This window comes from Aspergillus fischeri, genomic scaffold (genome assembly GCF_000149645.3).
Source record: "Aspergillus fischeri NRRL 181 1099437636247 genomic scaffold, whole genome shotgun sequence".
NCBI classification, from domain to species: domain Eukaryota; kingdom Fungi; phylum Ascomycota; class Eurotiomycetes; order Eurotiales; family Aspergillaceae; genus Aspergillus; species Aspergillus fischeri.
The window spans coordinates 913,975-927,615 of NW_001509772.1; the positions used below are offsets into that span (position 1 = coordinate 913,975).

The 13,641-nt window shown below is 50.3% G+C and overlaps 6 protein-coding genes across 6 annotated transcripts, besides 3 other annotated features; 4 read left to right on the plus strand and 2 right to left on the minus strand.

The window, feature by feature from the left end:
• Nucleotides 1-1,855: 1,855 nt before the first annotated feature.
• artA (14-3-3 adaptor artA) lies at nt 1,856-2,900 on the minus strand (the record flags this gene model as incomplete). Its single annotated transcript, XM_001265892.1, has 5 exons — nt 1,856-1,960; nt 2,018-2,088; nt 2,152-2,393; nt 2,472-2,778; nt 2,840-2,900. 5 exons carry the CDS (start codon nt 2,898-2,900, stop codon nt 1,856-1,858), a joined length of 786 nt encoding a protein of 261 aa, XP_001265893.1.
• Nucleotides 2,901-3,752: 852 nt separating this feature from the next.
• Nucleotides 3,753-3,844: a microsatellite.
• A 1,215-nt stretch (nt 3,845-5,059) lies between these two features.
• Nucleotides 5,060-5,083: a microsatellite.
• A 133-nt stretch (nt 5,084-5,216) lies between these two features.
• Nucleotides 5,217-5,812, plus strand: NFIA_035650 (uncharacterized protein; the record flags this gene model as incomplete). The annotated part of the gene is made up of 4 exons (XM_001265893.1): nt 5,217-5,344; nt 5,483-5,548; nt 5,630-5,695; nt 5,773-5,812. 4 exons carry the CDS (start codon nt 5,217-5,219, stop codon nt 5,810-5,812), a joined length of 300 nt encoding a protein of 99 aa, XP_001265894.1.
• A 408-nt stretch (nt 5,813-6,220) lies between these two features.
• Nucleotides 6,221-8,469, minus strand: NFIA_035660 (putative nucleoporin Nsp1; the record flags this gene model as incomplete). The annotated part of the gene is made up of 3 exons (XM_001265894.1): nt 6,221-6,430; nt 6,509-6,632; nt 6,692-8,469. The coding sequence occupies 3 exons, from the start codon at nt 8,467-8,469 to the stop codon at nt 6,221-6,223; spliced, it is 2,112 nt and encodes a 703-aa protein (XP_001265895.1).
• Nucleotides 8,470-9,041: 572 nt separating this feature from the next.
• On the plus strand, nt 9,042-10,993 carry NFIA_035670 (DUF5102 domain-containing protein; the record flags this gene model as incomplete). Its single annotated transcript, XM_001265895.1, has 4 exons — nt 9,042-9,132; nt 9,187-9,810; nt 9,912-10,180; nt 10,277-10,993. The coding sequence occupies 4 exons, from the start codon at nt 9,042-9,044 to the stop codon at nt 10,991-10,993; spliced, it is 1,701 nt and encodes a 566-aa protein (XP_001265896.1).
• A 440-nt stretch (nt 10,994-11,433) lies between these two features.
• On the plus strand, nt 11,434-12,390 carry NFIA_035680 (phytanoyl-CoA dioxygenase family protein; the record flags this gene model as incomplete). Its single annotated transcript, XM_001265896.1, has 1 exon — nt 11,434-12,390. The coding sequence occupies one exon, from the start codon at nt 11,434-11,436 to the stop codon at nt 12,388-12,390; it is 957 nt and encodes a 318-aa protein (XP_001265897.1).
• Nucleotides 12,391-12,790: 400 nt separating this feature from the next.
• NFIA_035690 (rRNA-processing FCF1 family protein) lies at nt 12,791-13,580 on the plus strand (the record flags this gene model as incomplete). The annotated part of the gene is made up of 3 exons (XM_001265897.1): nt 12,791-13,131; nt 13,202-13,367; nt 13,440-13,580. 3 exons carry the CDS (start codon nt 12,791-12,793, stop codon nt 13,578-13,580), a joined length of 648 nt encoding a protein of 215 aa, XP_001265898.1.
• Nucleotides 12,844-12,867: a microsatellite.
• Nucleotides 13,581-13,641: the final 61 nt, after the last annotated feature.

Here is a 13,641-nt window from a genome sequence, read left to right on the forward strand (position 1 = left end):
GTCAGCAAAAATAGCGGGAAAGCATTTTCATGGAGCAGCCAATGAGGTTTTCATTTTCTTTTCGCGTGTACATTGGTCCCGTCTAGGTCTCATGGCTGTGTTTGTTTGTTTGGCTCTGAAAGACATTTGCTTTACCATACCCAGGGGCGCACAGTTTGATATTAGTTAGTATGAATGAATTGAGTTCACTATCAACTTCTATCTTGGGCATATTTTCACCTCAAAAAGGGCTCTGGGAATCAATCAAGCTGCCATTCTCTCCCTGGCAAGAGGCATTTGTTGCACCAACCAGGCTTAACCTCCGAGTGCCTGAACTCCAGCTTCTTACTGGTGTACTCCGTACCAGGATGATCGACGCAGTATATCGAGCCAGCCACTTTAGTATTCCTGGCTTTCAACTCAGTGCCAAAGTACGAAACTCGAACGCCACATGCCACATATCAGACTCCCACATACTAGTCAGATCTAACCGCTATAGCCAAGATCCAGTGGCGCAGATCATAATGCATGCATCTTACATACTAGTATAGACTTTTAATACCGGTCGTCGTAGCGTCAGTAAATCCTCTATCTACAAGACAATACGCATTGCAGCATGCCCCTAGTACGGAGTAGACCACCAGTAGTCAGTTCAGTTACTCCCATCCTCGCAAGTCGCCACCACCCAGAGACATCACAGCTGATGCAAGCAAGGTAAACCAAGACAAACGCCATCGACTTCGCCGCCTTGTAGGAAGGATATCAAGAAATGCAGAAAAAGAAACAAAGCCAAACAGAGAGGAACGATGACATCATTTTCAAACGTGCACGTCCTATGGCCTATGGAAAGTGGGCATCGTCATATTCTGTAAATAACGGGGGTACTTTTCTACTACCCCTGATGAACTTAATAGATCCTGATGAATCTATCGTAATTACCTTTAGACTGCATGACAGATGTGGCAAATGTGGCTAAGCATGGATATTCTAATATCCAGTGTGTACAGGGGCAGGCTGGGATTAAGGGCGGCTGGGGCACGCCGCATACGTCATGGTTTCAGGGTGTGAGGCTGAGGCTGAGGCGAGCGGCAATGGAAGTTTGCGTGAGGATTCAGGTTGATTGATCTCCTGATATATCTCATCGAGTTGGATCATAGGGACAATAGTCAAGTGACGTTCTGTTGTGTCCTGTGCCTGTCCAGATTATCGCGACGCATAGACTGTTGGGTTAACGAGCAGCTACTATGGAGCCAATTTGCGCTTCAGTGTAAATTTCAACCTTCTTTGAGAGCCACTCGCCTGGGTTTAGATCTAAATTCGAGCTAAGGCGAAGAATCAAACGCCGTGCGCGGCACAAAATACTAGATAGGGAAACCAAGACAGGATCCGTGACGACAAGTCAGGACCTTCGGGGGTGTAAAAATTGGGGGAGGCTTGGTGGAGAGCGCGATTCTGTAAGACAGAAAGGTATTCTTTGGGTAATTGAGGTGATAAGCAAAATTGCAAACGAGAAAATGAACAAGATGGGTAAACAAGATGAAGGACGGAGACCACAGATAGAGACAACAAGTGCATCAAACTAGATGCCAGACAAAACTCTCAAGCAGCGCGAGGTGACTGTAGACGCGAAAGGAGGACAAAGGTCCAAAGATCATCACGAAATCGCATCTTCATCCCTCTGTGCCAAACTCCTCGAAGAGGTCCCCAGCCTAGAGGGTTAATAGTGACGCGAATGGGAAGATGCATCTCATCCCCGTTCCTCCTCATGCGCTTCAGTTCTACTATGCGCTAACAAGCAAGCCTCTCACCCTTGTTCGTTCCATCCGCGGTCGGACGCGAATTCCTCCATCTTTCATTTTTTTTGTTTTTTTCCTGTTTATTCAGCGGGCTTCTCGCCCTCAGCGGCAGGGGCCTCCTCCTTCTTCTCGGCAGGAGTGTTCGACTCGGCAGCGGGCTCAGCCTCAGATGAGGTCCAGAGAGTCTTGAGTCCGTTAGCTTATACTCGATGAGAAAATCATCCAAAGGAAAGGTATCTTACCAGGTTGTCTCTGAGAAGCTGCATGATGAGAGTGGAGTCCTTGTAGCTCTCTTCGCTCAGGGTGTCGAGCTCTGTGGCGCGTTAGTCTTCGTGCAACTCCAATGTGTCTTATCGCGGACATAGATTTGACATACCAGCAATGGCATCATCGAAAGCGAGCTTGGCAAGGTGGCAAGCCTGGTCGGGAGAGTTGAGGATTTCGTAGTAGAAGACGGAGAAGTTAAGAGCCAATCCAAGGCGGATGGGGTGGGTGGGAGCAAGGTCGGTCTGAGCGACTTCGGTAGCGTTCTTGTAAGCCTCGAGAGAGGCATCGGCGGCGGCCTTGCGGCGGTCGCCAACGGCGAACTCGGCAAGGTAACGGTGGTAGTCACCCTTCCTGTTGATTCAAAAAGATGAGAAATCAGTACAATTCCCTCCTTTCTTCGTATTCTGGCAGAAAATAAGGAAGACGTACATCTTATGGTAGAAGACCTTGGACTCGCCGCTCGCAGCAGAGGGGATCAGGTGCTTGTCCAGAACGTCCAGGATGTCATCGCAGATCTTAGCAAGCTCGGTCTCGATCTTCTGGCGGTACTCCTTGATCAGAGCGACCTGGGACTCGTTGCCCTTCGATTCCTCCTTCTGCTCAATCGAGGTGACGATTCTCCACGACGCACGTCTGGCTCCAATGACGTTCTTGTAGGCGACAGAGAGAAGATTCCGCTCCTCGACGGTGAGCTCTACATCGGAGGAGGCGACAACCTTCATGTTCTCGACCATCTCTGAAGCAAAGCTGTTAGTCCGAGAACCTCAATAAATTGGGTGTTGCTTCAGATAACAAACCTTCGTAGCGCTCAGCCTGCTCGGCGAGCTTGGCCAGATAAACAGCATCTTCGTGACCCATTGTGGAGGAGGTTCTGATCAGCACCGGCGGTTAGCAACAATTTATCAGTATGAACAAAATTAATGGTCAAAACAGCAATCTCGTCTAATGTGAGGGATGTCCAAGTAGCCGTGGGATGCTGATCGTGTGAAAAAGGGCGAGAGGCAGTATGACGGCAGTCACAGGACTGCAAGTGAGGCTGCGAAAACACGTCGGTGATTCGACGGGCGCGGAGTACAATACCCCTCCAAAAACTCTCCCATCTTGAAGCTCCCATTCGATACAACCTGGGCAAAAATATCGTGTTTTGCAGCCGATTCTTTCAAATTATGGAATCATGGCAGCTGGAAGAAGTCATGAAATATTGTTGACATTCTATGCTGCACTAGCGCTGCCTCCCCTCAGGAGAACCGTTCATATGCGTTGTTGGAAGGCCCCATTCCGACAGACATGGGAGGGGTGCGAAGCGGTCGTCAAAACACGATCTGATCCTGCGATTACACGGTTTTGGCGATTGAATGGCCACAAATTCCATCCCTGCACTTCCAGACGAGATTTTTGTGCGGCTTGCAAGAGCAACGATAAGGTGCAATGTGGTGGTGATGAGGTTTATCATCATTGGGAAGCAGTGGCTCAGGGAGAAAAGGAGGGGAAAGATGCAGAAGAAAACACAGAATCTAACTCACCTAATTAAACGGCTTGATAGGAGATTTTTGAAAAATGAGAAGTAGATAAATCGAGAGAAGGAGAGCGAGGTTGTTGGAAGTTTTGGAGGTAGATATTTGGAGTTGGAAATAGAAGATGGGGGAAGGAAAGTTGAAGTGGGAGGGGAAAAGAGAGAGGGAGAGACAGGGAGAAGGGGGAAGAGGGGACTAGCGGTGGTGGTGGTTGTGGTGGTAATAGTAGATAGTGGTAGGTAGAAGCAGGAGTGCCAGTGCTGGTGCTGTTGCTGGCGCTGGCGCTGGCTCTGGTACTACTCCAGTTACTATTTGGCAGTAGTAGTAATAATAATTATCATGAGGCTGCTTGCTGTCTGGCTGAGAGAAGCACAACAGAATCCAAGAGAACAATGCAGTAATCTCTCTCTCTCCTCAACGACGCGTGATTTGCTGCTTGTTTTTACTATCCCTAGAGAGGGAGGGATTGTTCGGATGGTGATAAAAATTCATAATTCTCTTCGATTGCTTGTCATCTTACTCATTTTACAGCCCTCTTTCAGAATTCATACAATAATCCCATTCTTCACTATAATACAACTGGTTCTCCTGTCTCCTTTTCCATCAAAGCTGTCTGTCTCCCTCCCTCCTCTCTCCAGACCACCTCTTGGTCGTTTGTGTGGTTCGGTGGGCCATCCATCGTCATCCCTATTTCACATCCGCCAATCGTCCCGCGTGTATGAGAGATAGGATCCTCCTTTCGTCCTCCAAGGACTTGAATTCTTTAATTAGCCATTATCTATCTAGAACTATTGATTGATTGAAGCTCCTCTGCAAACTACGTGACACCTCACTGGAGACAACCCATCAGTATCATAATCCTTCATATTAGATTTCACGGTGCGAATATGTACTGGAAGATAGCAGGACCGGATCTTAACTACCTTACTCCAGACTCTTGCTGCCTCCAGGGCACTGTTCCATGGTTATCAAGGCTATGCACCCGCAAATAAACGAGTAGTTCTCTTGGGTTGATAGTGGGTAGGAATATAATAATAGTAGATTGTTGAAGTCCTTTAGGAAGAGCTGCACCTTGAAGTTGCGCTGCTGGTTGTGAGCTATTGATCCCTCGCGATCCTCGTTCTCATCACCTTTATTTTTTGGCAGAACAAGGCTTAAATTTGAATAGTTCATTGTTGGCCTTCATGAGAATCTAGAAGCGCTCAACAAAAAAAATGGGCTTTTTGGTGTTCACCTGACCTCGCCAGACACTGATCAAGTAAACAGGCTATCCCATATTCTGCACTAGTACCGACCGGGTAACAAGCATTTTTCACTGATTAATACAATATCACATGATATATTGGGCTCTTTCATGTCGTCATAGGTGATTTCCGGCCGACGGCATTATGCCCAGTTCAGGTCCGAGACTTGAAAAGCTGACTACAAGAGCTTGCAGGTTGATTGACAGGCATCACTGGCAAGCTAACCCAACTGAGCTGTGAGGTACTTCGTACAATCAAGCCACCACCACCACCACCATCACCAACCACTCATAAAGAGCCATCTTCCCTCCTCATCATATTCTCTGACACACATCATTTTCCATATTGTCATTTGATCACCATTTCCTACCCTTTTTTCTTCCATTCCACTCTCATCTAACACCATCCATCTCAACATGCTCCGCCAATCCGTCCGTCCCCTCACAACCGCCAACCGCGCTCTCACCCGCTCCTTCTCTGCTCTTGCTCCCAGAATGGGTGAAGGCGACACTGGTGCTCCTCGTGCTGGCGGTGTTCAGAGCGGGTATGTCTCTTCCCTCTGTATTTCTCTTACTTCGTCGTCTTCAGTGCGCTGGCGCTGTCGCTGTCGCCTAAACGGATGACATCACTTATTCCCGACTGGAAGCTATTGAGAAAGGGCTAACTGGTCAATCTCTTGTAGGGATTCCTTCACACGCCGGGAAGCTGCACAGGAAAGCATGTACATCCACGAGAAGGAGAAGGAGAAGTATGTTTTGCACCTTGATTTTTGATGCCGGACTTCCGGCAATGGGTCGATGAACGGGATACTAAAGCGTCCGATTGCCAGGCTCGCATCTCTCAAGAGAAAGATCCAGGAACAACAAGAGCATCTCAATGAGCTTGATAAGCATCTGTATGTCCCTCTGAATCACCTTCGTTCTCTTCTATTCACATCAAGCGACAACTGACTAACCTCTGCTCTACCTGCAGTAAGGAGCTCTCCCGGAACCAGGGCGGCGAGAATAACTAAATTCGAACAACATCTACCTTACCATATCTGCACACCTTAGAATCCAGAAATTACCCGGCGGTGCAACTGACTCTCAACGTTGCCTTTCACATTATTATGAATGACCATGTCCACTCTTCCCATGTAATTCGTCTGACTGCCGTCTGGCCGCAAATCACAAAAATTATCGAAATATCACTATCTCAAAACCATAACAAAGCCTAGCATAAAGTACTATCTGTCCGGTTCCTGAATAGCCTAATCACGGAACGAGGTCGCAATCGCAAGCAGTAATCGTGAGCTTGGCAATGAACTAGCTCAAATCATCTCAGAAACCATTATTCCTAGCATTGAAATTACAATCGCCGTACCGATCCATCGTCTCCGATTCCTTCGCTCTAGTAATCAGAAAACATGAATGAGAATCAATCACCGCCGTCCCATGTAGGAGCGATAGAAGTCATCCGCCGCACTTCCGCCGCCCAGCCCAGAGCTGCTGAATCCATGACCAAACCGGGATGACAATGTATGTCCGGACTTTTGCGCGGCGCTGACCTTTGCCTGGAGCTCGAATGTGCCCTGGTCGATAAGCTGCAGTTGAGAAAGATGCGAGTTGAGGATGCGCACGATTTGAGAAATCTAAGCAGGTTCGTTAGCACAATCGAGACTGACTGAAATGATACCCTCTGAAAAGAGAACGATCATAAATGTACATACCGGTTCATCGGCCTTGTTGGTCTTGCTTAGAGTAGCCGAAGCACCATTGACTTCTTCAATCATGCTCGTCAAATCCTTGCCCATTTCGTCCAACTGCTCGGACAGTCTTTCGGCCAGTTTGTAGCTATTGCCAAAATTAGCAGCTGCCATACGAATCGGTGTTCAAGGAGCAACATCACATACGTTCTTTCACGTTCCTGATCCGGCCCTTGCAGGGCTTCGCCAGGTCCCACTTGTTTCGACATCATCTCATCCACCTCACGCTCATACCGATCCAACCACGAGCTAAGCTCTTCCTGCTGCCCTTCAACGGATGCGAGCTGGCGCTCAATCTCCTGTGTGGCCCGATCGGCGTCGACTGTACTGCCATAGAGTTTCTGGACCTTCGCAGTATTCTCCACCAACATACGGTCCCATTCCGCAACCTTCTCGGCCTGCTCCCGGAATTCCTTCTGGTACTTGGTCAAATCGGTAGCCCACCTCGTGATAATCTCATCCATAGTCTTATTCTTCAGGCGAGACTGCGCCGGAGGTGTTGGGCCAACCGTCGATGCTCCAAGAGCAGTACCTCCGGCCGCTGTGGTCGTCCCGGCAGCGGTTCCAGTAGTGGTGGTGGTTGTCGTTGTTGCCGGCCCGGAAGTCGCCGTGAGCGATGGCTTGGCTCCACCAGTGGTTGCAGTGGCGCCCGCAGCAGTGCTCGGGGCCTGTGTAGAGGGTGTGGTCTCAGCAGGTTTGCCGAACAGTCCGCCGGTCGTCGCTGCGGGTTGAGAAGCGGGAGCGGTGGTGGTTGTTGCCGCACCTGTTTCCGCAGGCTTGGACGCACCCAGTCCAGCAAACAGACCACCTCCAGCTGGAGCAGCCGCTGGTGTAGCTGACGGGGTTGCAGACGTAGTACCTCCAAGACTGGGGAATAGTGACTTTTGCGGAGTGTCGGATGATGTGGTCAAGGCTGTAGAGGATTGGCTGGTCGTGGTTGTGGTAGTTGTACCAAGAGACGGGAAAGCAGGTTTCGTCCCCGAATCGGCGCCAGAGGATGGCATTTTGAAGAGTGACGAGCCTTGAGCTTGCCCAGCGGGTGCTGACGGGGCAGCTCCAAAGAGGGGTTTCGCAGCACCGTCAGCGGTGGTTGTTGGGGTTGTTGATTCCGCAGGCTTGTCCTTGGCTGCATTGCCGAATAAACCGCCGCCACTGGGCGCCGACGGAGTTGTTCCAAACATTGGTTTTTGTTGAGCGTTCGACCCAAAGAGACCACCTCCGGTAGATTGTGACTGTTGAGCTCCCCCAAAAAGTGTAGGCGTCCCGCCCGTCGCTGGCGCCGTCGTGGCTGTGGGAGAGGCTGTCGATGAGGAAGTAGTAGTTGCGTTTAGTCCACCGAAGAGACCGCCTGGTTTCTGAGGTGCCTGTCCGAAAAGCGACTGTCCCTGCCCGGCCGCGGTTCCCTGTGGCGGAGGGCCAGCAGGTGTGGTAGAGGTGTTGCCGAAGAGTGAGCCTCCGGATGGCGCAGGAGTCGCTGCGGCGCCTCCGAATATATTCCCAGTAGGCTTTGCGGCATTTCCAAAGAGAGCATTGCCGCCGGTTTGCCCAGAAGCAGGAGACTCTCCTGGTTTGGGAGTCTGCGATCCGCCGCCAAACAAGGACGGTGACTGAGGTGTGCTACCAGACTTGGTTTGAGTTCCAAAACTAAACGCAGGCGTACCTCCAGCAGGTGTGCCGCTGCTCGCAGAACCGGTACCACCACCAAACAGGGTATTGCCAGATTTCCCCGCCGCAGGTGCCGATCCGAATAATGAGGGTGTAGAAGTGCCGCTAGAGGAAGCTCCTACATTGCCAAAGAGACCACCTCCGGTGGTGGTGTTGGGGCTGTTCTGATTGGAACCAAAAGCGTTGCCAGCAGTTCCAAATAGACCTCCGCTTGAGGCGCCGCTGGAGGTTGGCGCACCGAAAGAAAATGTGTTCGACATGATGAGAAACGTTCGCCGGGGTTAATTGTCAGGGCTGCCCTGGTGGCCGTCAGAAGGGACGCAAAGAAAAGCAGTTATGATGGAGGGTGCTAGGGAAAAATCAAAATGAGAGAAACTTACTGCGCCCGGAGAAAATAAGACCTGTCAAGGCAGAAATTGCGAATGTGGTGACTATCGTTATTGAAGAAGCTTTCCTCAATTGCAACAGGAGTAATAGCAATGGCAAGTAACGAGGAGAAGCTTGATGCTGTTAGCTGGAGTACCAGATGCTTTCTTTGGGGAGGGAAACGCGCGCTTCTACCCTAGTATTATTGGCGGCTGGCGTCTAGGCAACTTTCAGGGTTGATACCTCAGGCCATCAGGCACGTACTTCTCGGTGTGCCTAAGGCACATGGCCGAGACTCCCATAGAACCTGGTCATCGACAACAACTACACATTGATGACAACGTCACCCAAAGCAAGACATCCCTTTCTCACCTATATATCCATTATTCCCTTCCTTCAGACATCCTTCTTGCCTCTACCGACCCGTTCTATATGAAATACTGCCGAAAAAATTGAGTTATCTTAGATGTCGGAGCGGCTCTCCCGTCCGTCCAGTCCATATCTGGAGCCCCCGAGGAGGAGTGTTGAGTTGGAAGACTCGGGGGCTCAAGACTCAGGTAAGGGCTTTACCAACTCTCTCGTGCTTCTGCGTAGCAATTGAATTAACATAGTCGATGTGGCTTTTTCAGCGGTTCCCAACAGTGATGATGAACATTTCTCAGACGCCAGCGAAGGCCACGAGCGCTCTCGTTCCCGCCCATTGTCCGGTCGCACATCCCCTATCCCGTTGACTCGAGTTGAGAGGGTGGACGATCGACCCGCACACGGTGAAGTTCCCGGTACAACTGCATATGAAAAAAGGGAACAAGACGCTGTCCCTGATGAAATTGAAATCATCCCGACGGGGTCACGTAGCAGGAGCTCGTCCACTGTGGGGTCGCAAAACCGCCCATTGACTCCCGGAGGGTCGCCCATCCCTCGAACAATTGTTGAAAAGGTCGATGTAAACCAACCAAGCCATGGGGACGTCCCTGGGACGCTTGCATATGAGAAGCGTAGAGCGGACGCAGTACCAGACCTTGTCATCAAAGCGCCAGAACCGGACATCGATTCACCAGCGGATGACGCCGAATCAAACGAGCCTGAATCTGTCACCGGCACGCAGGTCCCTGCAACAGTGGTCTCACAAGTAGATTCAACGGCAATTGATGACACGACTTCCAGCCTACAGGCTCATAGGAGGCGCCCAAGTGATGCCGCTCCAGATGTGATAGAGAAGATTTCCGATGCACCAGGTATGCTTCGAATCATCTTCCCATCACAGAGAGTCTCGGGGGACCATTGACCAATTCAGATCTACCCGATTCATTATCAACAAATAGCTCCGCGCATCCAGATCACACCTCACTAAGAGGCTCGTTAACGAGTGAAAACCTCAATCGTGATTCAGGTGATGTTGAGGACGACTTTGACTATGAAGACAATGCGGAACTCGAAACTCCTCAGGATCGAGCAGCTGCGGACGACTTTGACGACTTTGCAGAAGAACAAGATTTGGCAGATGATGACTTTGGTGACTTTGACGATGGCTTTCAAGAACCGGATGGAGAGACTGCTGAGCCCGAACCGATTGAGCCTCAGCAGCCTCTCCCGCATCCTTTAGCTGTGAGTAGTCCTCTACGAAAACTTGTCAGAAATGGCTGTAGTATCAATCGAGCCCTTTTTGCGCATATTTATGCTAATATCAATTCAAATTTGCAGCCTCCCATAATAGATTTCGATACCTTCCACTCTTTTCCCGATCTCCACGCCGCACTGGATCAATACCTCGACAAACTCTATCCCACTTCCAAAAATGTTTCATCGCTCCCTCCTCTAGAGCCGATCCAAGATGTCTCCTCCATCTTCAGTACTGAGCGATCCCTGTCACTTTGGTCTCAGCTCGTCGCGCCGCCGCCATTGCAGCCGCAAAACTGGGTCAAGTCTCGAATTCGTCGTCTTTTCTTGGTTTCTTTGGGCGTTCCCGTTGACCTGGATGAGATACTACCGGCTTCAAAGCAAAAGAAGCTCGTGCTTCCATCTATCAATCTGAGCGGCTCAGACACTACTGGATCTACCGTTCGCTCACGCTCTCATAGTCAGGCCAGGAAAAGCGGCTCACAAGACGGTATTGACAGCCCCACAACGTCTGGTCCGGCAGCTCGGCATCGAACATCTCGTCGCCGTGACCGGTCTCCGCCACCTGAGCTGGATTTGTCGGCGGTGCGGCGACTGTGTGCCACCACCGATGCAGCATTAGACGGGTTGACCGACGCGGAGTTGGAAACGCATGTCAAGGAACTTGAGCAAGTCACGCTTCGGGCTAGTTCTGTCCTTGAATACTGGCTGAAGCGTCGAGATGGACTAGTCAGTGAGAGGGAGGCATTTGAAGGCGTGATAGAGAACCTTGTCAATCATGCAAGGCGTGTGAGGAAGTGAAGAACTACAGGTAATATCATATAATATGGGTTTTTTTCTTTCTTGCCTCTTTTGGATACTATCTCTCGGTCGACTCATGGGAGAAAAGCGCTAGATACCAATCTTATTCTGTTCAAGGCGAGGTCGGAACCTCGCCATATGCTATCCGCCATGGAAAACTGACTTCCTCATGAATGTTGGGTATGTCTTCGCCCGAGTTCGGGTGCCGATGGCTTTTTAGTCGCCAAATAGACATCGTCGAATTAAAGTGTATGATATCATTAATCAATGGTGTTATCAATAGCCAGATTCATCCGTCCATGCCTTGGAATCTCCGCATCTGCCACCTCTGATCGGCTGGACTTTCCTCTATCTACGACCCCTGCATGTAACCCCATTTCATTTAAATACGCTTCATTTGTCCGAAATCATGCGCTCAACGCCCTGTGATCATCGTCAAAATGGCCTCCATGCCATTGCCTCATCACTCGAAAGAAATTACCAGCATTCACCTCACTGACACTGAAATGTGCAGCCGGCAAATCAATTCTCATAATCTTCAGCGTGCCATCGAGGCTCTTCACCAGGATGGTGTTGTTATCGTGCAAAACGCAATTCCTCCTTCCTACTTGGACCAGCTCAACACTCTCATGACTCCTGACGCTTACACACTCTACGAGAAAAGATCTACGCACCGGAACTTTGGGCCCGAAACGGGGAACATCCAGCAAGAAGTCCCCGTACAAAAGGCCATTGACCGTTTTCGCGAGCAGATACCCGATGCCGAGGATGGCGAACGAAAGGCGCACAATCCCTTATCGATGATCATCGCAAACCCCTTCGCCACCGCTATCATCGAGTGCATGCTAGGGCCCGAGCCACAGCTTCGATTCCTCAGTGCAAACACGGCCTTCAGGACCAGAGAGGCAGGTCGTCAGCCGCCGCATATCGACGTCGCGTTTGACTTTCCCCGAGTTCCGTTCGGCTTTTGCGTGAACGTAAATCTGGTAGAAACGACGACTACGAATGGCGCGACTGAGCTCTGGCCTGGCACGCACACTGACACTGATGTGTCGGTGCTGATGCCTGACAATGATGGAGTGATTCGAAAGGAGCTGGTGGAAGCGCGACGCAAGCTCTGTCCGCCGGTGCAGCCTCTATTACCCAAGGGGTCCATAATCATTCGGGACTTTAGGTTGTGGCATGCTGGAATGCCGAATCAGACGGATGAGCCGCGGGTTATGCTTGTCACTGTGTTGTTTGCACGCTGGTATAGGAGCGAGCTGAAGATGAGACTTCCGGAAAGTTGTAAAGGTGAGATTGAGTGGGGAGATCTAGAGCCATTCGTGGACTGGATGGGAGAGGATTATGATTATTTGCAGGGTTCTCATGACCATGATTTTGTTTTGCTGCCATGAAGACATGAGAGTAGTGGCTTGAATAGTGAATATATAGTTGGTTGGTGGGGCACTGGGAGACAGTACGACAGTAGAAATTCGAGCCAAAACATATAAAACAGTAATCAAGTCAACAGAATGTCCCTAAAACTTTCATCTGTATCATTAGAAGATGTCTACCAGTATTGATCTATTTGTTGCTGTCTTCCCCAAAGGTATCGAATCTTGCTATAATATCGAGAGACCCACTGCTGCCAATCGAACGGCGAAACATCGGCCCGCAAAGATTTTCTCGAAAGCATCCCAGATGCTCAACTTCACATGAACAGTTTCAACGCCCTAACCTCGTCTTTAATTCTATCCGATCAAAATATTTGTCTGAACCCGAGAATCGTTTATCTGCACCAAATCATCAACCACAATGGGTATCGCCAAGAAGACTCGCAAGTTCGCGCAGGCAAGTCCACAAACCAACACCCAGCACCCAGCACCCAGCACCATACTAACTCAAGCAACGAACCAACAGGTCAAACGCGCCATCAGCCAGCGAGACAACCGCGTCAAGCAGCCCCTGAACGGCAAGAAAGAAGAGAAGAAGCCCCAAGGCGAAGAAGTCACCCGACACATCCCGGTCGCTCCATCAAACATGTTCTTCGCCGCCAACACCGCCCTGGGTCCTCCCTACACCGTGCTGGTGGATACCAACTTTGTTTCGCACACAATCCGCGCAAAACTGGATATGCTGCCTGCTATGATGGATCTGTAAGTACCGCGTTTGCTAGCTGGCGATTTTGCATCGTAATGCCCCTCGAACGAGACTGACAGTGGCTAGGCTTTATGCCAAGTGCATCCCGACCTTCACAGACTGCACCATTGCCGAGTTGGAGAAGCTGGGCCCGAAGTTTCGGCTGGCGCTGAGGGTCGCAAAGGATCCGAGATGGAATAGGCTGCATTGTGATCACGCTGGTACCTATGCTGATGACTGCATTGTGGACAGGGTAAGTCTTCTTTCCCGCTTCCGAGTGTCATGGTTCGCAAGCCTTTTACTAATTTTCGATTCGGTGTGATAGGTCATGAAGCACAGAATCTATACCGTCGCTACGAACGATAAGGACCTTGTGCGACGCATCCGCAAGATACCCGGTGTGCCGATCATGAAGGTTGCCAGAGGCAAATATGTCATCGAGCGGCTACCTGACAGCTTTGACTGAGCGGCTTGAATATTCTTGCGAAAATTTCCTGTCGACGGTGAAATGCCGCGCACCAGGGAAT